General features: G+C 37.4%; 1 protein-coding gene across 2 annotated transcripts in view; it reads left to right on the plus strand.

The window, feature by feature from the left end:
• Ptp99A (Protein tyrosine phosphatase 99A) overlaps positions 1-27,003 on the plus strand; it is a 592,897-nt gene that overhangs the window by 356,620 nt on the left and 209,274 nt on the right. For both annotated transcript variants that reach the window (XM_071582787.1, XM_071582788.1), the window contains exon 3: positions 13,994-14,181. In XM_071582787.1, coding sequence (XP_071438888.1) covers positions 13,994-14,181 — 188 coding nt within the window. The remainder of the gene's footprint in view (positions 1-13,993; positions 14,182-27,003) is intronic.

Consider the following 27,003-nt stretch of genomic DNA (forward strand, 5'->3'; position numbering starts at 1 on the left):
AAATGCCTATCTATTGCCTTTCTTCTGAGTCCAAATGATTATTTTTTAAGAATAAACTTTTACATACCTTAAAGACTGGTATTTTGGCACACCGACGTACGTTAAATCGGTGGCTCGCATTGTTTTACGAACAAAATTATTCCTTTAGATTTCTTAAATGTATATGTGGATAGTCTCCGTCCATAGAAGAAAAATCTTAAAACACACCATACGTTGCGGGTTGAAACAATGAATATATCTCGAGAATATGCAACTTGAATTCTCACGGGGATCGAGATGGTGCGGGGGCTAACGTACTGGCTTCCCACCCTGAGGGCGCGGGTTCAAATCCCGGCGGTGTTGAATATTTTTCAGAGGTATCTCGATCCCTACTTGAGGTACTTTGTGGGGGGCACTTTGAGTGAGTACGCCGTCCGTCAGTTAGGACGTTAAACTGCGGACCCCTTTGCGCCTTTCGTAAAGAGTAGGCTAATACCGACGCAGGGTTTCTCTCCACCCTTCATCCTTTCCTGTCCATCCCCTATGGTGCAAATGACCTCAGCAGTCGACCGCCTCCCCTAAAAACTACTTGAATTCTCACTTAAACATATTGCTCTGGATTGATTTCAAGCTGGCCCGTGAAATCCACCAGCTGAGGTGGCAATGAAAAACACTTAGTATTCGCATATGGAAACGAATCCAGAACAGTACATCAGAGATATGAGCTTTTTTAACTCACACGAAACATAGATAGAGATGAAAGGTTGACGTATCGCGAAGAGTTTCCAAATCCGTCCTTGTGTTCAGGTCAATAGTAGGTACTCCTTTACACGACACCATTTCTTTACCCAACCAATGCTCGGGTCGACGTTTTAAAAGCGCGGCACTTTGTTCAAAATTATTTTTGAATAATTTCAAAGGAAGCTCAACGCGGAACAGATAATGGATGCCTTTATTAATACCGCGAGGTAAAAATTTACACGTTGAATGAAAAAGCGGAACGTATAAAAAAAATGTTCACGTGCCTAAATTTTCACGGCGATAACTCACCAGAATGCTCCGCATTTGCCTCACCTGCTGAATTACAACGTCGCATTTTGCGATGCAGTGCGGGGCTGCGACTTGGTGAAAAAGCGCCGAAGGGAAGCAAATAATGCGGTTGGAATGGGTGGAGGCGGGTAATTTTGCGCATGTCGTCCCGAGATGTTTTCCTCATTATGCGTGCAGCGCGCGCCAGACCAAACACGATGGAGAAGAGATGGCGGTTTAAAGTTGATCGGGCCATGAGCAGAGTATTCATTGGGGTGAATCTTATGAAAGATTAATTCACAAGGTCAGCGAGGTGCTTCTGGATCAATAGGAAGATCCGGATTAATGGAGTTGGAGAGAAATTAAAGTATTGGCTTAGGAGGTAAAGTGGGCGTCTGAATTGGGCTCAGAACGAAACCCAGTGTTTTCTATGCAAAAATCAGTCAAACACCCAGTTTCTTTCTTGCAAAAAATACCTTTTATACAAAAATATGTCCTCCTTTACCGTTGAAAATATTTTGAGATGTAACGGCTGTCTACAGTAAGAAGCAGGCAATTTGAATGTTAATGTGCTATTTCAAGTGTATCAACTTCAAAATTTTCTTTTTGTTTCTCTGTTGGGAATCTAAAAAATTATTCATCGCATCTTATGTTTAAATCGGCCAAGAAAATTAAAATACTTTATAGTATCAACTCCAATGAATTCTGTAGAATTCATAGTTGTGATCAACGGGATAAAGATTTATGTGATAATTCTTCTAAAAGCAATGATTTTATATATGGACACCTACTGTGATTTGAGAGATCAGAGCTACTCCTTTTTTGTACCTTTCATATATATATATATATATATATATATATATATATATATATATATATATATATATATATATATATATATATATATATATATATTGTTTAAATTGCCAAACATTGTCCGATCCGTGGATTTCTCATTTCAAAGGTTTTTACTAAGCAATGGGTATGATTAGAATATCTGCAGTCGTTGAGAAACTTTATGATTGCGGTCTTTTGAATTGATAATGCGATATGGATCAAGGGGCAAAAGGAGGTAATTTTTTTTCTTCAAATAATATTGCTTAACATAAATGCGCCCTAATATTTTACACTCTTGTCAAAATGTTGTTTATATTCTTTCACAAAAAATTCTCTTGAGATTAGAGTCAAAAGGGAAACTTTGAAATTGGTAATATGAATACTCTTATTACGAAATTCCTTGAAAAAATGAAGTTTTGTTCAAAGTTATACAGTAAAAAATATATGATTTTCGTTTTTAGGCATAAATTAAGATTTCCGCGAAAATAATGAATGATTTATCAAAATAGACTACCTATTAAAAACGTTTTCACTGAGTTTTGACTCTTTTGTTCAGGAGTGAAACAATAACTCTGGGTTACAGTCTTATTTTTCAAGCATTTCAATGTTCTTTTTCGGGAACCAGCGTCTAGTAATCCGTAGCCTACAAGCAACGAAAATTTCTCTTATTTTTCCTTAAAAGGTTTGTATAGGATTTAATTCGATGTCGCAGTATTGACTCAAATTGTCATGTTTCTGTTATTATAAAAACTCATTAGCAATTCTTCTCTAAAGTGATACGATGAACTATAATTTCTTGATTTGATCGAAAGGTAAACAACATTAGAACACACTTAATTTTATTTTTTGTCATTAATTAATGACATCGACATTCCTTATTTGACAACTCTATAATTAATAATGAGCCATTTCAACAGGCCAGACAATCAATATCAATCAGTCAGTATCAATCTTCAGCCAACAATGTTTGAACAATTCTCAAAACCTGCACACTTCAGATAATGCAAACTAGAGGCATTGACCATACCGTGAGTTTAATGCGGTAAACATAATTCGCAGCCACATTTACCCTCTCATATTCCTTCCTGTGTTTTCATTTCCTAATTATTGAGTTCTGTTGCAGTTTTGCTGGCTCAAAATTTACATATAGGGCCGTTCATTCTGAATCCATTTTTAGGATATGAGTCCGTACGAAATACCCCGTCGTTGCCGTACTTCCCAATAGAGAACTTCCCGTTTCAGCCCCTTGAGGGTGTATAGGCGGATGGGAACCACGGCGCGGGGAGGGATTTAGTCGGTGGATGGAGAGTTTAGATTGTGACGGCCGCGGCAGGAGGGTCGGGGTGGGAAACGGCGTGAAGCAGTAGCGGGGGCGGTAGTCGGAAGGGGGGAACGATATACATAATAGCCTCGCTGCGTCTTGCAAGAAGGGGAGGGGAGAAGAGAGCAGCCGGGGTGAGAAAAGGCAGGTGTGGCAAATGATCATCTCAACCCTCCCTCCCCCAACCGTCTCCCGCACCCCCACTCACCCACGACACGCCCTGGTGAGCCGCGCGGCGGGTGCGGAGAGGGGACTTGCTCGCTCGGACAGCCGCACGATACCGAAAAGGGAAGCGTGATATCAGAGCGAAGGGTGGAGTGCGGAGGAGCAACCCGTGCTCAGCACGGACACCACCCCCCTTCCAGTCCCTTCCCCACGTGTATCCGGTGGGCGAGGAGGGGGTCGCACTTTGCTGTGGGCGAGCCCTCTGCGGTGGTTTATCCGTGGAGGGGGACGCGGGGATTTCGGTTTCGTCGCTGCGGAGCCGAGCGTAGAGGAGTGGGGTCAACTTTAACTCACCTCTCCTCTATGCCCCATTCTCCTATGCCATGCCACACCGCCATCACCCGTTCCTCTCTACCCAGCGGGTGGTGGTGCTGCTGGTAGCTGCGTTCGTGGTTGCGCACCTTTGGTAATGCTGATCATGGTCGGTGCATCGTGGAAGCGTAGGCAGAGATGTATTTCTGAGAATGGCTGCAGTATCGGTAGCTCCAAGCCCACAGTCCCCCCCTCCCTCCCCAGGGGACGAACAGAGTGTTAGCTGCGCATTTTTACCGATCGGCTAATGGAGTCTAGTTACTCGTGGATCGGCTCGATTTCGTGAAAAAAATGCGAAAGAAATCTTGTAAAATGAGTAAAGGAAACCAGGGTTGAAAATTTTTGAGATTTGATGTTCGATAAACTCCGCTTAGTTGTTAACGTCGTAATTGAAAATTGAGAACAATAGCCATGAAATATTATGTGAATAACAATGTCCGTTCTTTGTATACATTTTTGGCTTCCTCGAAGAAATTATACTTGTGTCAAAATCCTTTTTTCTTAATTCAGATTGTTGCATTTCTCCCACCTTTAGCTTAATAAATAATAATGAAAGCTCAAGTTTTTACTTCTTAGTTCAGGAGCTAGTCGAACTATTTGAAAATTATGTCATACAAGGCTTTAGTACTTTGTGCTGGAGGCGGATACTGAAGATAGAGTGAGAAATGGAAACAAATGGCAATGGAAGAGAGCAAAATAGTGTACTCTAAAGAACGAAGTGGATTAATATTGTCAACAGCGTGGTCGAAATTGGATCTATCAGGATAATTAAAAAAGGTAAATGGAAACGTAGACTCCAATATGAAGGCTAACGAAGAAATATTTAAAGGGATGTAAAGTGTATAACTATCAGGATTTAATAAAACTAGCACTATATTTGACGAAAAATTAAGCTGAAGTAAAATAATCTTCGTATTGAAGTACTTAGCCGAAGATAAATTAAGTGCCTTCAACAAACCAGGGAATTAAAGACGTATTCATGCATTAAAATGAAAATTAATCATTTTAGCTGAGAGTTTTACCGTCGCCACTGTCATTTAATCTCAACATGAAGCTTATATTAAGTAGAGAACACCGTAATTCATTTACTCGCATAAATTCTTTGCCTCCTGCATACGTCCTTCTATTAAATTATCCCTTATTTGTTTCTTATTCGTGAACACTTATATTTTCGCCACCTAATTAATGTTACAGCTTTGGGAATGGGCTTTCGCACTTGAATCTTTTAAGTGGTATTTGAGCAAAATATGACTATGCATAGCCTGATTGACCTATAAAAAATCAACGTGATCATTTGAGAGAATGACATGGAAGTAATGAAAATGATTACTTACTAATCATATATTTTATGGAGACAGCCCTGGGCAACTGCGAGCCACACACACACTCACTCATGCATATACTGTGTAAATGTATACGTGCATATGTATACATATATATATAATTATATGAATATATATACATATGTATATTTTACTTATAGGTTTAACTTAGCCTTCCTCTTTCTCTAAAACCACGTAGTCTTTGTTTCATTTACATTTATTCTCATTCCATGCTAATCGCACTGAATTTTCAATAGCAATGCTTGCAAACCGTTGGCTGGCTGACACAATAAAACTTGATAGCCTGTATACCTAAATGATTTCATGAATTATCCATTGATTTTCATCCCTATCTCCAGTTTTCCCCTGCCTCTTTAATCGTTTCCCCAACATTGATCAACATCGGTGACAATGGACACCCCGGTCCCACACCCATTCCTAACACTACCCATTTGTAGTATCCATCCAGCACTCGAGCGTTTGCAGTCTGAGACATGTAATGGTGCCGGATACATCTCCTCTCCCTCAAATCTACTTCCATTTTCCAAAATACTTTGAATAATTCCACCCGACTCACTCCCTAAAACGCCTTTTAGCAGTCTACGAAAGAGGTAAATCCATTCTAATTGGATTCCTCTATGTATTTCATCAATTCTCTCTTGGATCTTTGCTGGTTCAACTCATATTTTTTCTGACTCATCTTTGATTTCAAATACATATTTTCCCATCGTATACCTGCCTCAATTAATTATTTAACTCTTAAACTTCCATCTACCTAGTTTTATACCTTCCATTTCCTTAACTCATCTATCTTCCATTCACCACATCCGTAATCTGTGGTTGTTTTTTCCTTTCCTTATTAACAATTCCTAGTTTCTTTTGAAGCTTTTGATATCCGTTTTTTTATTTTTTCCCATTGTTCCTCTGTGGTACCCAGCTCTTTTTCCTCACTCTTCTCTCTACAGCCTGATGATTCACCTTCATTGTCAATCCAGTTAATGCTTTTACGTTCCATTTTCTAAGCATCCTTCTCTAATTAATCTTGTTTAGTCGAGCGCTAGATTGCTTTATAATTACTAAATTGTAATCCGCGTCCGCTCCTGGGAAACTATGCAATTTCATCACGCTGCTCCTAAATATGTGCCTAAAAATTACAAGGGCTAACTGAAAAGATTTTAGTGAACTGGCATTTTACATGTTTATCTACTTCTTTTGCAATTTCTAAACTTAGTGCTCGTGGTGAATGCAGTGATTCAGAATTTTTTATTTCCGTAGTCATTCCTTGTTCCTTAGCAGTAGTACCCCACCGCTATGCCATGTTTTCCTTCGCCTAATGTTGTCGGGATTGCCCCAATCACTGTCAAATGTTTACTCCAAGAGCCCCCGCAATGATATCCTGTAATTGATCGCAAACCCTATCCACTTCTTCCCCTCCTAGATTACCGGGCAACATGTAGACCTGAACCTTGTTCATCGGCACAGCTTCTACTACTGCCAATAATATTCCATCAGCCGCTTCTTCTATGCCTAACACCATTCTTTCTACTTTAAAAAAAATATTATCGCCACTCCTCGAAGGCACTATTCCTATCCGCTGTATATTACTCTGTAACAATTAATTCAGTAATCCCCGCTTTTTGGAATTTTAAGACAACTATACACGGAAGATGTCTTATGCATACATTCTGGATGAAACGTCTTCCCCCTTATGTCGGAAATTAGAGTTTTTTTGACCATCATACATTGACTGCTAACGTATACACACGACCGATTTTATTTATTATGTACAAATTATTATTACGAATGATTTCGTTCTCCAATAAAATGTTTCATTCGCGTATTTTTAATCAATCCTCTGTTCAGCTGATAACATTTTCGCACATCTTCTCTCTTTATTTCCACCACAGCACATAACTTGCTCACGCAGCAATATCCGAATTCATGGTGTAGGATTTTGTTTTTTATCGAACGCTGCAGCATTTTACACACCTCAGGTTTTAATTATATACAAAAAATGTTGAAACTACAGATGATGTTATCACAAGAAATGACGGAGGTGCTTGAGTTTGCATTTGTCTTTATTTTATTACGAAATGACTGTATATTTCTTCCCAATTCCAGTTTTCAAAGCAGTATTATTGGGAGCAATAGTGGTGATAAAGCCGTGAGACTTGTTCTACCTCGATTCTAAAGACAAATGAGAATAACACCTTCATCTCTGGGTATCTGGCTAATGAGAACCGACACACCGAGACGGTGATTGTTATCGGGCTACCTATAAAAGAATATTTCTAACGGCGTCTCTCAGGAATGGTTGATTGCCCATGGCATACGTTAGGCAATATCTAAATGTATTTTAATTTGGATTTCTCTCAAATGCAGCAGTAATAAAGTTTCTGCTCCCCATATTCTCCCTGCCGGAATCATCTCAAATACTGCTAGAGCATCATTCCCTGGGATTAGGGCACTGAGACTCGTAAAGTTTGGTAATCATTTTTCGCAGCAGAATACGTGATAAGGTGCCCAGCCATTTCGAATAAGCGCGATTAAAAAAAATGAATAGTCTGAATTATATTCAATACGTCGGTTTTTATGCTCTACTTTTATGATGGGATGTTTTTTTTCAGAAGAATCTCAAATGACAGAGGAAGTGAATACGGGAACAATTCCCTACCTCTTAATTCATTTTGGTCATTACATATTGGGAGGCGCTCTATTGAAGAGTCAAGTTCTTTGAAAGGATCGTCTCTTCGCTCATCGCTCTCCACCTCCTCCTTGCTCTGCTCCCGTACGCTTCCTTGCAGCCCAAAAATTCGATCAACTCGGGAGAAGTCTTGAGCGGAGAAGGGGATGGACAAAATTATCATAATTTTAAATAACTCAAGCCTAAATCAGCAAATGCATGTCTACGACTTCTTGGGGCGGATATGAGCGCGGCGCAGCTGGCACCTGAGTTCGTTCACCCGGATGTCCTTTCCTGGAATTTTTTGAAAATCGAATTTTTCATTCACCCGCGTCCCATTGGCGTCGGCGGAAATGAAACTTCCACGACAAAACGATGTGAAATCAGAGTCGACACCTTGAATCGGATAGGGTAAGAGCCCCTCCCTCTTAAACCGAGGGAGTAACGAAAGCGAGAACAGGGGGGGGGTTTGAAGGGAGCTATGGGAGCAAATGGAGGTGAGAAGGGAGAGTTGGAGTGGAATGAGATGGGGCGAAGACTCAGCTCAATCAAAAAAGAATTATTCGCGCCGCGAGAAGTGGGTGTGCGGGAGAAGGAGAGGAATGGATGGAGGAGAGAGAGAGAGAGAAGAGGGAGGAAGATGGAGATATGGGAAGAAAAAAACCATTGCCGTTTGCCGTTCAGATCCAATGAGGAAGAATCTTTCTCCAATTTCCCGAGTGCTTCTTGAATTTCTACAGGAAACTGCAAGAATGAGGGGGATCGGGTCGGTCGTTGGGGCAGGGAGAGAATGAGGAAGGGGGAGGGGATCGTGTTGGAATGATGGGGATAGCGGGGGGTACTCCCTTGGGGGTGGGGTGGATGGTTCCCCGTTGTGAGAGGTGCGAGAGGAAAGAATATTCTCGGAGCGAGGTGGGGAGGAGAGGGGATTAAGAAGGGAGCTCTTGCGAGGCGCCAAACTGCGGCCTAATTAGCGGTCCGACCGAGCGGGCGTCGCCATCGAACCCTTCTCGCTAACCCATTCCCGGCTTCCCCAACAAACCCCCTCCCGAACCCATCTACGCCCTCCGATAGGACCCCCTCCCCCTCTGCCCGCCCGCTGAAAACCATCTCCCAGCCCTGGCCTCCTCCCTTCCGCACCGCTCCGGACCAAAATTGAGACTAGAACTGCGAATTGGATTTGCGGCGGTGGCCTATCCAGAGCACTGGTTTGCTCCATTTCTTTCTACTGGATCGCGCCTTGCACCAACTTCTCATGGGGAACACATATTATGGGAATATGAGGATCTTTTTTGAAGTAACTCGTTCCCGTTAACTCGGTAGGAGCGAGTGAAATGCAAAAAAAATAAAAATAGGTTTGCCTCCACTTTACAGGTAGTTAGGGCACATTTCATAATGAGCGACGCTAATATTTTGCAAGAGTAGAGCAGTGAAATAACATGTTACACTTTAGGAATTAGATTTAATTCCAAGATATAACATTTTATTTTCTGAAAAATTCTGCCTTGAGATAGTTTCACTGGGCTCTTAGGAAGTACAGAATAAGTGGCTTCAATCAACCGGTAGAACGTGCTGGACTGGGAATGAGATTCTTAGAAAGAAAAAGGAAACTCGGTTTCTCCGTGGACACAGAGAGAAGTAATAAAACCAAGTATCATATTTAGAGCTTAGAACATCGAGAAGTAATAAAAAAAAGTTTATGATTAAAAGACCAAAATACCCGGTGAACCTAAGTAGTATTCGCGATTTCAAATAAATTTGAAGTTTGTGCAAAAAAAGACTGAACCTTTCGAACGGTGTAGTCACCGACTTATCGAGCACGCTGAGGGTATTTATCGGCAATAGCTCTTTACAGCAACCTACATATTCTTCCGTTACTTTTCGTGGTTTTTATTTTTCAACCTATACTCGCCATTGGATAAGGTGCACATGCGTTCCGACGGACTGGTCACTTGGCGAGAACTCGGGCTGCATTCGATGACTGGCAATAACATAGAGGACCGTTGCGTAATCTTGTATGGAGCCTTTGCCAATTCCAATTTGCTCCACGCGGAAGTATGGAGAATAAAGGCTCGCGCCTTGAAATTGTGAGACGCTTGAATAAAGCTCTGCACAGCCTAAGTATTTTGCATATTGGGGAAACATGGAAATATAGACTCATAAAAAAGGGAAAATCAGACTTAATCACTCTCCCACGACTCTTCACCTGTTCATATATTGATCCCTGTCCTGATAACCAATATTTGATAACCATCCTTAAAGTCCACTCTATTTTTCAGACTTTGCCTTGGGAAACTTTATCCAGTTTTTGAAAATGAAATAATTTTTAAATGAACCTCGCATCCACGCATAAAGTACAGGAACATACTGTCGTGACCCTTTCCAATATCAGGGAAAGTGCATTACTATAACTGTTATTACAATGCAAGTAAACGTTTACTGTAAAATATCATGGTATTTGACCGCTTTTAAAGGGACAGTGTTAAAATATTGAAAATTGAACACTAAATTCTTTAACACGGAAATTCGGTCTTGTTCTGAACACACCTCCAACGGTGAAACATGCCTGAACATTATCTATTTACCAACACTCCGCATTTGCTTGGGCTTCTTTTCGATTACATTAAAAATTCAATCATAAATGCTTATGGTAACAGAGTTCTATTTGAAAATCTTAATATATCACCCGATTTAGCGGTGTTTCCGCATTTCTGTGGTGAATGTATCATTCTCCTGACCGGTACAGAGCAAGATTAAAATTGGCCGGAGAAAATTTTGTTTTTGGCCGAGAATTTTTGGAGGCCTTTGGCGCTGCTTCGAACATGATTTAAATTTGGAAAAAATGTAAAATTTACAAGCAGGGTTTAGATTGCTTGTGCTTGAGCGTCCTCGTTTATTTCCCACAATCCCCCTTAATCAATGACTGACGTCACGCTAGGCTTTGAAATAAATCGCCATAGGAATAAAATGCAGTATTTTGGTTTATAACATGCGTACAGGGCGTGCAACGTCATTCAGTTCGCTTGACATTGCAATCACTTCTCGATGAGTTTGACATGAAATACCCTGGCAGCTTGTTTTATTTGACAATCTATACTGAAGAATGCTGCATTTTACAATACAACGACTGTAATCGGAAAAAGTAATTTTAGTCAGGAATTATATTTCAATGTTTTTCTTTGATTTATAATCAATTCATTGATTATTTTTCGTAGCCGATGTTTTAGCTTCCATGTTTGTCTAAAAACTTCCCCCACGTACAAAATGGATCTTTGTTATTTTACCTGAACGAATATATATATATATATATATATATATATATATATATATATATATATATATATATATATATATATATAAGAGGTAGATCAGTAATAAACCTTATAATATCAAAAAATATGTACATTGCTGCTACCACAAAATCTTGACTAGCGGCATTAGGAAATTGATACCACAGTTTGCATTTGCTTTTCTCATAATGTGCTAAGCACACCATACCTGTGAATCACTATCCTGATGATATCTAAAGTATTTATATGGCAGCATATCATAAATAAATTCTTTTCCGTCTTAAGTTATGTAAGATCTAGTAAAAATTTAATTCTCTAATCGTCGTTGAATTTTTCAGTCACTTAAATGTAGGAGAAATCCATGGTGGAAAATTTATCAGGGGAGAAAACTGCTTTTAGTTCTTATTTCTGACTTTCAACTGGAGCGTGGAGCTCCCTTTTGGTAGCAAAGAGAACAGAATGCCACTGAGCGCTAAAATTTGGTAAAAAAATGGGGTACTATGTCATAATTTACGTTGCCAACATACTAATTATACGCATTATATACGTTGCCTACATACTTTATTCGTAACAAAAGTTCGTCCTCTTATTTACAACTTCCTTACAATTGGTATAAAAATAGTTACGCCAAGCGGGATTATATAGAATCAAAATCGTTAAATAAAATACTCGGAAATCAATTAGCTTAGTTTTAAAATACAACTCTATATAAAAAACATTTGCGCAGTAACGGTATACAAATCTGTTTTTAAACTAATACCGTTTTCATTCATTCTATCCCTGAAAATATTATGGTATACTAAAAAGTATCAACCATAGTCACCAAAAGTAATATGATTGCCCAGAAAACCAGAGGAAGAATAAGTGAAACAAAATACGAAATTCGTTATCAAATCAAAATTTATTTCGGTCTATTTTTTCGCCAAAAAAACTACGATAATCACTCCTACCCGTAAATAATAAATTATTATTAAAGATGTTAATGATATTCTAGAAAATAAATTTATATTGTCCCTTTGCATCATTTTTAAAGCCCCTTTTTTCGATTCCCGGGCAAAACTCTAGGCACCGGCAGCTCCACCCGAGCTATGTGATTTTTCGGGTACCAGATCTTCCTGGGAAACCATTACCGGCACAGGGAAATGAAATGGCCCCCTACCCTGATGTGTGAATTTCACACGCCGTCGGGCTTAGTACTGGGTGAACTCTACCATCACCTACCATACCGACCTTCGGGTTGATTACTGTGTTTATGGTTATATATATATATATATATATATATATATATATATATATATATATATATATATATATATATATATATATATATATATATATATATATATATATTAATATACACACACACACATATATATATATATACATTAATATACACACACACACACATATATATATATATACATTAATATACACACACATATATATATATATATGCTCTATAGCATGTTAAAATTTATTTATTAAGTGAAATATAATAGGAAACCGATACTATGTAGAGATGATACCCAAGGTTAAAGATCCCTCTCCCTTGTTAAACGGGTGAAACACAATATTCGATATGACTCCTTCATTCCTTAATTTTTCTGCCCCATTTCTACAAAGTATGCATCTGGCCTGTATGTTGGGGCCATTACCTCGTTGAAAATGCAATTATTTTAAAAATAAAAGTCCCATTTTCCTATACATGTACATTGAACACGAAGTGTCGAATTAAAATTTCTCTATTTGATATTCCCGGAGTGGAAAACAAGTAGGTATGAAGTGAAATTTTTGTCCTTGGGCGTAGAGATAATAGAATAGCGCGGTATTTTAAATTTACGCCAGTTTTAGAAATTACTTCACGTTTTTAGCATATGACTGCACTTGAGCCTTAAGTGATCCCCGGGGAATATTGGTAAAGCATGGGAGTCTTTAGAGGGTAAAGCAGTAGAATTACTGTTTTACTGAATTAATGCACAATTTGAAACTCAAAATGTACCGAGAGACTCCAACCTTGTGCTCCATGGGGTGGCTTAAAGCTTTCAGCAATACATTAATTGTACTTTTAAATAGAGGGTGTTCAAATTATTTAGTTCACCTTACGAATCGCTAGTATTATACAATCTTCACGGTGAGAGGTGGTATATTAATATTTTTCTAGGTCTCTTACGCATTTTTTTCTTTCTTATACAAATCCTGGGAAATATTTGTGCAAGCATCTAAACTTGGACTGTCCGGGAAGGATCCAGCCATTTAGTGGCGGCTGATGGCCATTCCGAAAAAGGACTTAGCCAATTGTTTTGAATTGGGACTAAGGTCTCATTGTTCTTGGTAGGCTATTTTTCTTAAAATATGTCATGGCCGTAGCATTACCGGACAGACCCCATACATGTAAACAACACAATTATTAACCCGAAAATTGGTGCTAAGCCCAACGGCTGGTGAACTTCAAACATCAGGTTTGGGTGGCTAGTTCTTTTTTCTCTGCCACCTAGGGTTGCCGAGGAAGATATGGTACGCGAAAAGAATCACAAGGTTTGGGTGAACCTGAGTGTACTCAGAGGCGTCAGTATTCCAATATTCTACCCATTGAACTACCACGGCTACATACTACTATATATGCGTACGTATGATGTTAAATATGCACAAAAATACATATACTATAGGAAATGTTGCGCAACAGTTATTATACCGTTTGATACCAGCACTCGAATTGTAGTGAATATACGGTTAACTAACAATTTATACTCCTCTTTCCGTATTTAAAGATGTCATAGGAAATTGTCTCCCCCATGCTTTAAATTTCACTACATCTATTTCATTGGCTATTGCATATATTACTTAACGTACTACGCAACATGTTAAATACAAATTGTCTTCGAGGGATATAATGCATTCATATACTTTGAATCCAAAATCTTTCCGCCTATTGTTTTCTTTTGTAACGAATATCCCCCTTTTCTATACTTAAACCCGGGTTTTTTTTCTGTTTCAGTGCCGGACGGTAAGCCGCTCATCACGACAGCTCATAATACGAGTTCAACTTCACTTCTCATCAGCTGGAAGGCGCCGCCTAAGGAAACCATCCACGGGGAATTCCTGGGATACCGCATCTCCTACCGGCCGAGGGATAAGGGAGAAAAAGACGCCAAGGAAACCTATATTCGAGACCCCAAAGTGGAGGTGAGTAAGCTATTACGCTTCATTTGTTTTGAGATGTGGTGCGTTTCGATCATAGTGAATCATCTCTGAGGAACGTAAAAATAGGGACAGAGTAGAAATCGTGTCATGGCTTTCCTGTTAGGGTTAGGACAAAACGCCCCCAGTGGGGTGACTATGAGGTAAAACAAATGTTGAAGCATAGCACTTTTTATCTTTTAATGTAAACAGTAGATGTTCCATCAAGTAAAATGTACCAATCGAATTGGTATAAAGCCACAATGGGTCAAATTATTTGGCCTAGGAATAATAACTGAGTTCATGTACACGTTAGCATTAAATAGCGATGTTTTTTTGTCAAAACTTCAAAAAAAAATTACTTCTAAAAAATTGATTTAATTTTTAAAATTATTGGAATTTGTAAAATCTCCATATTTGAACCAGAGCAAATCATTTTAATATATTAATTTTGTTCATTGGAACAATCATTTATTTCATGTTTTCACGGAGCACTAGATCGGGTTTTCGAATGTTAAGATTCTGTAGTACAAGCGTGAGGCTATTACATGTTTTAGGGCAGGAAAAAAGTGCACTACATGTTCTGTGGTACTCGAACTCTGAAGAAGATCGTACCGTAGCGTTGATGTTGATGGCCCCTTTCCCACTCCGTGAAGGAGAACGCTTTGGTAGGGCCGTTCCTGGAGTATGAGTGACCATCGGAAGGAAGAGAGACAGGAAAACTAGGGGCGAGAAAACGAGGAACGAGGAAAAGTCCGGTGGCTACTTCTCCTCGTTTAGGGATACTGTTAAAATGTCAGTTGCAGGATTTTTTATTGGATTTCAATCCCCGCTTCTTCATTTCTGAATAGAGATCTCATCATGAATTCAGTCTAAGGGAATAAACGTCAAGCACCTGACCCATTAGCGTATATTAGGACCAGGCCAAGTCCAACACCCTTATTGGTGTTACCCTCCCAAAATTCACTTAGATCCAGCAGTCCACCTGGTTACCCACCTTAACCTGATGGCTCATTTTCCCTCCATTCTCGAATGCTACCCTACAGTAATGACTCCTTCGAACTAAGGTTCGTATTTTGGCTGAAATATATATGTATAACGGCATTCCTAAACTAAACAAACGCACCCTTATAGTTTTCCTGTTGGCCCATCGGTGAACTTTAAGACGCAAGTTCTGAAACGAGCACCCTCGATCGATACTGTTTCAAAAATTATTTTAATTCTTTTTGAGCAAGTTAAAATCTTCCCGCGAATTTTGCAAAATGGCATCAGACACGTGATGCATTTCGGAGTTAAAGTCCTCCGTGCATTGACGAGTCTGCAACATATCTTCAAATACAAGGATGTTTGAAGAGCTGATTTTGGGAAGGAATTGAATTTAGATATGGACTCTTTCTTCCCTCATTAGTGAGGGCAGCTTGGCTGAATAAGTTGGTTTTGCGGCAAATGAATATTGCGCGATTGGTCATTGTCCACAAATATCAGCTTATTTACTGCAACACTGATTCGCTCACTCCTTGCCTTGATCTCGGGTGCATCGTTGACGTAAGTTTCATATATATATATATATATATATATATATATATATATATATATATATATATATATATATATATATATATATATATATATATCCATGAAAATAATGTCGGGGAGTGCTTATTTCTTCAATCTTCTGGTATTATTTGTATTCTATACGTGCTATCTTATGATGGAATTGCGGAAAAAGCAGTGAACTTATGTATTTTGTCACACTCTGTCATTTTTGATGAAAATTCGTGTATTATTGGAAGGATTTGAAATTTAAAACTGTTTTAGAGTGATTTCCATATTTTGAATGCAGACATATTCAAGAGCAGTAAAGCTGCCCGGTCTGTGAATCCGTGGTAATGCCGTGATTCGTATTCAACGTTGAAGGTAAATGAGCTAATTAAAAAAATTCTTTTACCCGATAAATGTATAAAATACGACTGTGTGCTAACCATATAGGTTTTTCTAGAAATCGCCTTAGATAGTAATAATAGAGTAGGTAAGGATGAAAATGTAAGACAATCGTAGCCTTATTTATACTCCATAGGAGAAATTGCAATTTTCTCCCATTTTTATGCAAAAAATGGTTGTTCAGACATAAAATATATTTTATATGCGGTTGGTGAAGCCATATTTCTTAAAGAATTGTAAAACATCGATTGTGTCAACCCCACCATTCCAGAAAAATTCGTTTTTCATGAACCGAAGTCACGAAGGAGTAGTGTTCGAAATGATTAATAAATTAGTTACGGAAGATCTACATTAGATGCTCCATTTCAGTTAGATTTTATAATATTTACTCGGACGATACTCAATTGTCATAGGGAAATTTCATTTGCACGTATGTGACCCTTAAGTTTACAATGGATTCAATATCAGAGTGGTACAAATCAATTTTTAATTTTAATGCTGCTCCCCTGTGCTCACATGGTTAAATATCGTAATTGCGAAAAAATTGGCATCATTAGGATGCCATGCTTATCTTTTTCTACGATTTAGGATTGTTAATGTTTGGGTAATAGACTGAGTAGAATATGAGAAAAAGGTGTAGAATTTTAATAATGTAGCAGAAACTCATTTTGTGGCAACAACGTTTGAGGTAGTAAAACGTTTGTGAACGACGCCGCAGCTTATATCCGCCAATCCCGATTAGGAACAACAAATAAGTTGATGGAGCGTAAGGTTTTTAGCTCGGTCTTTATCATACTTTTCATAAAAGGCGTCAAGAAGTTCACAGTGTAACATGCCCTCCGAATTAGTTGTACCACTATTAAATTGCTCTCCTCGTCCAATCAGTAATCGGAATGACTCTTAATCGCCAGGATTGAAAGCACTTGCCACTATAATTACACCTCTATCTTTCACCCACCTAAATTAGAACTCGGATAATATTTTTCCTTCTCATACAGTTATAGATAATTGATTGTGATTATAAGTGAATGAGGGATATTTATGTACTATTAGTGGCTATGCATTGACCAGCGTGTGTAAATCTGTAAATTGCTAGCTATGACGCGACTTCAGAAGGAAAACGTGCGATGAATACTGACACCGTACCAATTCATAGCAGAGAAGATTCCAAGTCGAAATGTACCACATAGAGTAGCAATTTTTAGCTGAAAAAAGTAGATAATATTAGTAGAATAATCTATTTTTTGTGGTGGCTTGTGTTCTAATATATATATATATATATATATATATATATATATATATATATATATATATATATATATATATATATATATATATATATATATATATATATATATATATATATTTGCATAATCTTTCGGCGAGCATTTGTTTCTGGTGATATTGGTAAATACCGCGTGTGGTTACATGGGTCAGTGGTAGAATTGACTAATTTTACCTTACACGGGAATAAATAATTCAAATTAAAAATGGTATAATTCTGATATGCAAAGTGCTTAAGCATATTACGGATTAAACCTCTAATTGCATACGTAAAATAAATTCTCATTCTACACAGTCTCATACAACCACCCCGCTTTAATGCTTGGCAGGTGGTGATTCCGTCCACAGGCATGCAGCATCTTAGCTTAGCTTGCTGAATTCTTTTTCATCATTAAATTTGTTAAGTATTTAAAGTAATAAACAAAATTTTAACTGCATATGTCTGTAATGACAAAATGAATCTCTTAGTATTATTCATGACATTTTAATTCTTTTTTTCATGATCTTACAATATGAAGACGGGGCTAGTTATGCATTTTCCATATAAATAAGAGGCTTGCTTACAATTTATGCAAGAGATTTAATCTGTAATTTGACTTAAGCTTAGTTACTGATTCCTAATTTAGCTCCCCTACTAATCTATTTACTGATCAAGCTTATTGTAAAAGCGTTTTAAAAATCTAGTTCCTCTACGCTGCATTCACTACTAAACTTTTCCGAAAGAATTACTGAAGCTACGCTGCTTGAAATTGTTATATTTTAGGAATTTAATCAGCATAAGGTATTCAATATTCATGCATTTATAAATGTAGTTCGCTGCTTAGATACACTACTACTATTTTAAACCTTAAAAAGTTCAAAAGTAAGGCCAAAAACTCATTCACATCAAATAACCTTAAAAAAATTTAATCCATGGCGTTGGAATCATCGAATGATAATAATATTCCAATCAAATCGCCTGGAAAGTCTGCCTAACGCAAAACAAAATTTTTACACACTGGGGCGGTAGCCTAATGATAGAGGACGAATGGAAAAAAAAGTCCAGCGGCTTTGCGGAATATTCTCCTCCTAATCGGTGTGACTCGTAAACGCTCAAGAATGGAAATATCCTCCGGCAATTTTTGAGCACCAACGTTAGTGGCACCGCCTCGAGGTACTAACCTATTTTTCTCGACTAACGTGCATACTAGAGAATTGTCGGCCACTAACTAACTCTCTCTTTCTTTCTTGTCCTAGCCCTCGTTCCATTCCTTCCCACAAAGAAATTATTTCTGTCGCATTGAATAACCCAAGGTGTCCCGAACTCTCATTTCCATCCGAACTAAAAAAGTAAATCCCCGCTCGCCCGGTTCTCAGAGTCTTTAACCCCTAACCCATTTTCTTCCCGCATCGCTCTCCTCACCCTTCCCTAAGGTTCACTAAAATTCTCACTACTCCCTCCACAACTTTTGGCCCCCACTTTTTCAAAACTCTTTCCCCTCATATCGCCCGCCTTAAAAATCTTGTCCCCGACCCGTTCGCCCCCGGCGCACCGATCCTCCCTCCCATCACCTCCCACTCTCACACACCCAACTTCCTCTTTCTCCTTCTCCCTCTTCTCTGTTAACCTCCTCACGTATCCCATCGCCTCGTGCCCTGAGAGTTGGAAGTCTTCAGCTCACCAACCCCTATTGCCCCTCTGAAAGACCTCCCCACATTCTCTCCAACAAATTGAGCCGGGAAAAGTTGGGGAAGGGGTCGTGTCGATAAGAAACAAAATTTTCCATTACATAAAACGCAGAGTTGTCATGCACTCTCCCTCCTCCCGCATAGAATGGCTCGTCATTTGGCGTTTGTAGCGGAAACCTGTCGTTTTTCGGGGGGAGACTCTCTGGATTTGATCCCGGACCATTTAGGGAAGAGGGATAGGTTTTTTTATAGATTCAAGGATGTGGATTTGGAAAATGGCTTAGGAATCCTGGGTGGAGTAGAAATTTGAGAAGTGGGCTCTTAGAGACCTGGAATGGTCCGAAATATTTCTGATGGCGAGCAAAAGGTACTTGAATGGCGACCGCTGCAGCGGAGCATTTTTCAAGAGTTAATGGTGCTACTTAAAGTGCAGGCCCTAAGATACAGCCTCCAGCCTTGCCTATTCCATGCTTACCATTTCCTTGGCATTATATAGTGAAGAGAATAAGTGATTTCTATCTGACTCCCCTGCCATGCACCAACCACTCCAACTCTATTTTTCCTCCCCTTCCTTTGGCAGTCTAAAACACATACCGGTTCCAAATAAGTCAACTATTCCTCCAGTGTAGTTATACATTCTGCAAAACATTCATTAGTTGCCCCAAATTACTTTGTAAAACGCCTCCTCTAAACCCATGGAATATTAAATAGATTCTGATTTTAGATTATGTTACTTTCTACTAGTATCTTCCTTATTATTATGGTATCCCACATACCATTCCCATTTCCATACACTAACTGATCCTCTCCTTGGTAACTATTTGCCCCCTCCTCCGCACTTTTGTTCGTGATCCTAAGTACTACCTTCATACATTTTAAATCTAGTATCCCTTGTAATTATTCGGTCACGTCTTTTCAAATTGAATTGAATCGTCATTTTCTTTAACTTCATAAAGTACAGCTTCCCTATTTGACCATGTATGTCAGATTTAAACCACCTCAGGAGTCTACATGAGAAATTTATCGCGTATTATTTTTAAGCAATCGCATAAAAGTTGTTTTGGATTCACTCGATTGTTTTCAAAGAGTGTCTCAATCCACCCGTCATTTTTCCCAATTAATGCATTCCGAGGGTTTGGCATATTGGACATCACTCCAATACGAGTTTATGTAAAGCGTTTCCCGTAGTTTGAGTCAGATACCAAAAGATTTCGGAAAGTTTTTTATCGGTCCGCACTAACAATATTTTCAATAGAATGCGTATCCACAATATCAGCCATATCCCCTAGAATTTTTCTGAAGAATTTACGCTAGAAGGATCATCTTTTCATAACGGGCTACAAAATTTGGGATATTAAATGTAATTAGAGATTATAGGAAAATTTAATTGGAAATTATAGGAAAAAGAAAATATATTAGTTATAAAAAAGTCATAATTAGTTGAGGTGACTAAGGGAGGATGTAGGAGAAACTGTTTTCCCCAACGTACTAACAATGTATGCTGTGCGAATTCGTCTTTGCTGAATTAAGAATATTATAATTGTTTCTTCTCTATGATAAAATAGTTTATTAGATATATAGACAAAAAATGTAGTCTACATTTAGACACAAAAACTATGAGATGCGATAACTGAACTCTCATCACCACCACCAATCGGGAATTGATTTTTTACAATATATTTTAGATACAAACCAGTTTAATTGGGTTTTTCATTTGACAAAAATGTTAGTCTTTCTTTAGTAAAGAGGCGAAAATTTTGACAAACTATTATTGTAATGTTAATTATATTCTAATAGAAAAATAATCACATTTGCTATGGAGGAAATTTGATAAGCATGTACAAAAACTGTATTTAGCAAATCATATTTCGAGCCGTACCATTTTTGCAAAAGTTTTTTTAAGTATGTGTCGTGAAATATTATGATGAGCTAAGAAAATTAAAAGAAAGAATCGCAATTAGGCTAGTTCAACGACCATCTTATTCCCTCATTTAAATCAAATTGTTTCCCGGGGAAAAAAGGGCAAAAATCTCTTCTTCATCTGTTTCTACAATAGGTCATAAAAAGATATAATATATATAAGCTAAAAAATAGCGGAGATTATCTGAAATATTTAAAGCACAAATTAACTGTTTCAATGCGAGCTGATCTCGGACACTAAAATGGACCGTATAATGAACACAATCACCGATAAGTATTCTCGAAAATGCATGCTTAATTAAGCAGAAGTATTGGATAACTAACAAAGATCCAAGTAATTTTTAATGCATACTCATATTGACTTCGAAGCATAAATTTAAAAACTTACTATATATTTTTTAAGGAAGGATGTTTTTATTCACTCTTTGTTCAACGTAACTGCCACAATTGTTAACTTGCGAAAAATTTTTGATTTTTTGCAATGACAATTTCTTGAAAAACTCTATCGTTGTTTACTTAGCACAACGTATGATAAAAATATCGACCGAATCCTCTGCCTTTGGCAGCTTATAAATAAGGGAACCTTTCTCGGAACACTAGTGTGCAGGTTGTCGCCGACTACGTAAGCTCACTTCATCCTCACTATTATGCAGGCGACAGTGCAAGCTCACTGAACACCTACGCGCACCTAAGACGGTCTTTCCCGGCGCATTTCATAGCGCCTCATTCATTATTACTAAATCATATTGGTCGTAATGCAGACCGGGTGATCAAAAGACAGATGGGGGCTCGGTTGAACCGTCACAAGGGTCGAAAAGAACTGAAAAACATCGGAAAAGAGTTTCATAGAGGTTGCTTAATTATTCACATGGTAGGAAATTTTAGAGCCCATATTGTTACAGAGAGTATATTATTGAAAATTTGGAAGTTAAAACAATATTATTACTGGGTATTTTTTCGAGAAAAAGATGTAATTATTGATGTCATAAGAATCAACGTCACCAAAATGTCATGAAGGAGCAACAGGAATGTACTTTTGCCTTTCAATGTATAGGTTTACGCGGGGCTTGTATTTTTAACCAGTGCATTTGGAATCAACAAACAAGATTTAAATATTAAATTTTAATGCTCATAAATATTTTTATTTTGTGTTTTGAACCATTTTTATTTGATAATAAGAGTGAGCATTTAAGGCGTTATTTTCTTTTATAATTATTAAGATATAAATTATCTTCTTAAGTGCATAGTGCATAGTTTCACATGTGTTTCTTGGAAGGTAGCTGTATTTTAATATGTGAACGAATGAGTTTCATATATCAACATAGGTATCCCGAAAAATATTACAATGATCTACTTATTCGCATTAATGTTTTGTGTAGTCCTTCTGCTTTAGTTGAATTCATATTTTCATTCTTGTAACTGATAACTGTCCAAAAGAAACTTTGATTTTCCCTCCTAGTTTCAGTGATAAAGAGATTCAGTAGCGACAAAAATTATGCAAAGATTAGTTCCTCGAAAGTCACCTCACGTGGGAACTGACTTTGCTAGCAAAAACAATAACTGTTTGCTCTGTTATTTTGCATGTGAATGACTCACTAGCTTCAGTTTCCTTAATCGATTAGCGTTTTCTATATTAAAGGGCAAGGATGGTACAGATATCGAGTTTTGATGCTAGATTGTTATGTAAAACAGATTTCCCGTTGCGTTGCTAGCGGCGCACATGCAAGTACCTGGAGCGTGAGCGTGAATATTTTAAAAGATGAATCTCACGAGTAATAACAGTTCGTCGATCTTAAATTTTGTAATATACCCTTTTTCGTTTAATTAGTAATGTGCAGTTCAAAAGTACGTGTTCATGCTAGAGAGCTTTAATAATTGCATGATTAATATTATATCTTGAATTGCACCGGTGTTACGTTATAAAATGAATAATCTGGTGTTTTGGTCAATAATTACTGAACAAATACCAACAGAACTGCTGGGAAAACTTGGGCGGACATTAACATGATAAAAAAAATTGATAATGAGAAAAGAGTTTCCCTGAGCGCAGTCACATTTAATTTCTCATGCTTTTCATTAATAAAATATCAAAAACGAAAAAGCATTGATGTGCATGGAACATTTCTCTCTACGGACCTAATATTAAGTTATGCAAAGTTGGTTGGTGAAAAGAATTAATAATGATTATGTCACTCCTCATTGAATTGATTGAAACACTGGGATATGTATAATTCTTTCTCTTCTGCTGGTAATCATGGAGAATGTTTCTGGTTCCACAGTTTGGATTGAAAATATGACGGCTGGCTAGGAGTTTTGATTTATTCTTTCAAACAGAATACACTTTTTTATATTGCTTATTGTTAAGTAAATTAATTATAGTATACGTAGTATAATAAGTATACGTAGTATTAATTTATTGTTAAGTAATTAATATATTTATTAGAAACTGTTTTATTTTTAATCAAGATTGATTAAAATAATAGAACATTAATTGTACACATTTTAAATCTATCATTTATCTCTAACATACAATATATTATTTATATCAGTTAAAGGATAAATGAGGAAACAATTTTTACTTACTTTATCTTTCACTTTGATAAAAAGCGCTTACTTACGCAAAACTAGTCTTGTTAGAATGAACAATTCAAAACTCGTTTTTTCTTCAACTCTTGTCGTATACATTCATTTCCAGATTGATTATCGGTAAATTTAGCAACTTAGGTAAAATGTTTCATTTTATCTCCTTGAGTTGATGGGTGCTCATGGGTAAATTCATAGCCAATTTTAATTTTCCTCATGTCCTACTGGTGGAATTCATTTCATTCATAGGGAGCAAGCTGAACGGTAACTCTTTACTGCTCAGTTGTAAAAACAGAAATTCCTTATAATGATATAAAAAGAGCGGTTTTTGAACATAATTGCATACATATTCCTATTGTGTATTATTCAAATATTCTGAGAGGTTTGTTTTGTCAGATTTCTATACGTATGTGTGTTTGTATGTATGGCATGTATATATAGTTATGTAGCTTATATATTTTTACTTTATTACATGCCTATCACGATATCTTCTAATTTTCAATGCTATAATATCACAGTACTATCTTCTTTTTAGTAGAGGATAAAAAAATAAATTAGTTTTCCGTGTTTTTCCAACGTTAGAACAAACATCTTTTTAGCTATTTTATCAGATTTGTATAGGATGCAAGTTGTTTCTCTGAACTCCAAATTTCCGCGAGACTTTATTTCTAATTATATTATTTGATTTTATTGAATTGAAGTAATTTTTCATTACTCCTTCCTTAATGTAACGTGCATTTATATACGTACCATATGATTTATTTTTATTTCTTTTAAATTCATCTTCTCGTTCTGGACTTAAGCATGTCTGCATTCTTCAATTGATTCAATCATTTTTGTTATTTTCTCAGCCTCTTTTAATTCCATGATTCAATTTTTTCTCTGCCCAGCCCTTTGTAGGCTTTTTTCACAGTCTCATCAATCCTTCAATGAGCACCTCTCAACTCAATCTTCATTTTGTTACTTTTTCTTTGTCCAATAATAAGCCTAAAAATGACATGCATATTTATACATGCACGTTGTGTAAGCGGCGTATCACTTCATCAAGTCGGTGTAACTTGTTGGCCTTGTTAATATGTTTTTCGTGGCGTGTTCCCGTTCAGCTACCACCCCACCGGCTAGGATATTACGTATATTTTCCGTGTAATACATCGAAATCTCCTGCGAACCCTGCTCATGTCTTCATTACTAATAGCTATCAGCAAACAACTCGCCTCACTACACTATTCCCGCTAATATTTATCATTACAGCTGAATTTATTTCTCCCCTCTCATGAACACAAGCCCACCCCACCCATTGATCCTATCTTATACAGGTAACAATATTTGTGTACTGTTCCCAAGCAAAAACTCTACAGTAGTTCCACCTTATGTTAGCTTAAGGATGAATAACCAGTTAAAAAACTTGACGAGTACCCTATCTGTAAATATTATAAGGATTATATCATTCTTTAATTTTGAGAAGCATAAGTATTTCATTTATTTAGGTTGTGCAGCTATGAATATTTTGCTGGCATTCATAGTAACTCCATGTTACAAAAGCTTCAACTATGTCTAATCAACGGAAAGTTAATTAATACAAATTTAACGCTAATACATTTTCTTGCTGATGTTATAATACAGTTTACTGAAACCGAAACCTTAGAAATATCGCTAAAGCGTTAGTGATATTCGACTTACAGCCTTATTTGCTCACTTTAAAAGTCGCTCGTTTCTTTGATTCGCTCATTTCATTCTTGCCTAACAAAATGTACTACTGTATGAATCCAGTGCATATTGGTCTCCCCGTGAAGGCACTTATTGTGACCTTTCATTTTCTTCTCTTCAATAAACATTCGCTTTTCTTAATTTATTTGCTCATTTAATCTTCAACATTTGATTTTAGCAAGCATATTCAATGACTCCAAATATTTTCTTGAACGCATCTTAACAGTTTTTTTATCTCACGGTAGGAACAACTTTATTTTTCCTTGTTTTGATTCAAGTTTTTAGCATTCATTGAACCTAATTATTGATTTATTTGGAAGTAAATTCGTGTAAAGGATATTAATTCGAATGTTTCTGACTATAATCCATTGACACGATCCTTTGATTAATCGAATGAATAGCATTTGATCAATTTCATCCATGTTATGCTATATAACTTTTTATCAAATTCGGCTTCTTTCTGAACTTCATGTATATGTACGCCATCAACTATTCAGTCTTTAAATTATCATTTGCTTTTTAAAACTAGAATTAATTCTTTCCGCAATATAAAATAAAATTTCAATCATAATCTGCGGTTTAAGAAATAGTCATAAACTATTCGGTGACCAAACTTTCGCGTAGAATTAACGCAACTATTCAATCAACAATGCAGCAAAAAATTATTTAAAACGAAAAAAATTGCATTCATGGGAAATATTATTTTTTTGTAAGACGGAATGTTAGAAGGCTGTAAGTTCAATTGAGCAGGACTTAGATTTCGTTTCAATAAAACTTAATTTTACTCATGGAAAAAGATTTGACATATTCATTTTTAAGGAATTTTTGTGTGCTTCACCAACTGATTATCACTGTTAATTAACTTCGGAAGGAGCGTATACTTTTAACATTTTAGCTCCATATATGTTAACATGTGGGTCGCGGTAGTTCAGGGGTAGAGCGTTGGACTACTGACCGGAGGGGACCGGGTTCAATTCCCGGGCAAGCCTCTCTGGGTACCTGCAGCTCCACCCAAGCTATGTGATTTTTCGGGTACCAGGTCTTCCTGGTAAACCATTACCGACACAGGGAAAGGAACTGGCCCCCTTACCCTGATGTGTGAATTTACATGCCGTCGGGCTTAGTACTGGGTGAACTTTACCATCACTCACCAAACCGCAGTTGATTACAGTGTTTATATATCCATTTGCATTCGATTGTATTTAATTACCAGTAGGCGACGGAGGGTAAATTCTGATTCTGAAATAGCTTCCACCAACGCTGAGCCTCCAGCCTCATCCTGGAGAAGAGAATCTTAAACCAACACAATCCAGCCATTTCCCTGGAAAGCAGTAATCCTTTCACTCAAGATTCTTCATTCATTAAAAATTAGTACCCAAACCCCAACCTTCCCATAAACATATTCACGAAAGGCTCACAAGGTTTCCGCCGGTCGTCCCCTCCATGGACCCTTCCATTGGTTTGTCACTTCCATAGGCTTTTCCCCTAATATCCCCTCCATACACTACGTTTCTCCTTCCACCACGAAGGAAATTGAGTCTGAGGACGCGACTTTCCCCAATACTCACTCCACTTCATTCCCTGCTTCCCCTTCTCCAACTCTCTCTCCCCGCAAACCCTCCCAACCCGATCCAAAGCCACCTGCTTTATCTCCCTGGCCCATGCCACCGCCCCCCTTTCTCTTATTTTCTTTGGAATTGTCTTTCGAATCCAATAAACCAGCAA

This window comes from Hetaerina americana, unplaced genomic scaffold, assembly GCF_022747635.1.
Source record: "Hetaerina americana unplaced genomic scaffold, ioHetAmer1.1.p SCAF_12, whole genome shotgun sequence".
In the NCBI taxonomy this organism is placed as follows: Eukaryota; Metazoa; Arthropoda; class Insecta; order Odonata; family Calopterygidae; genus Hetaerina; species Hetaerina americana.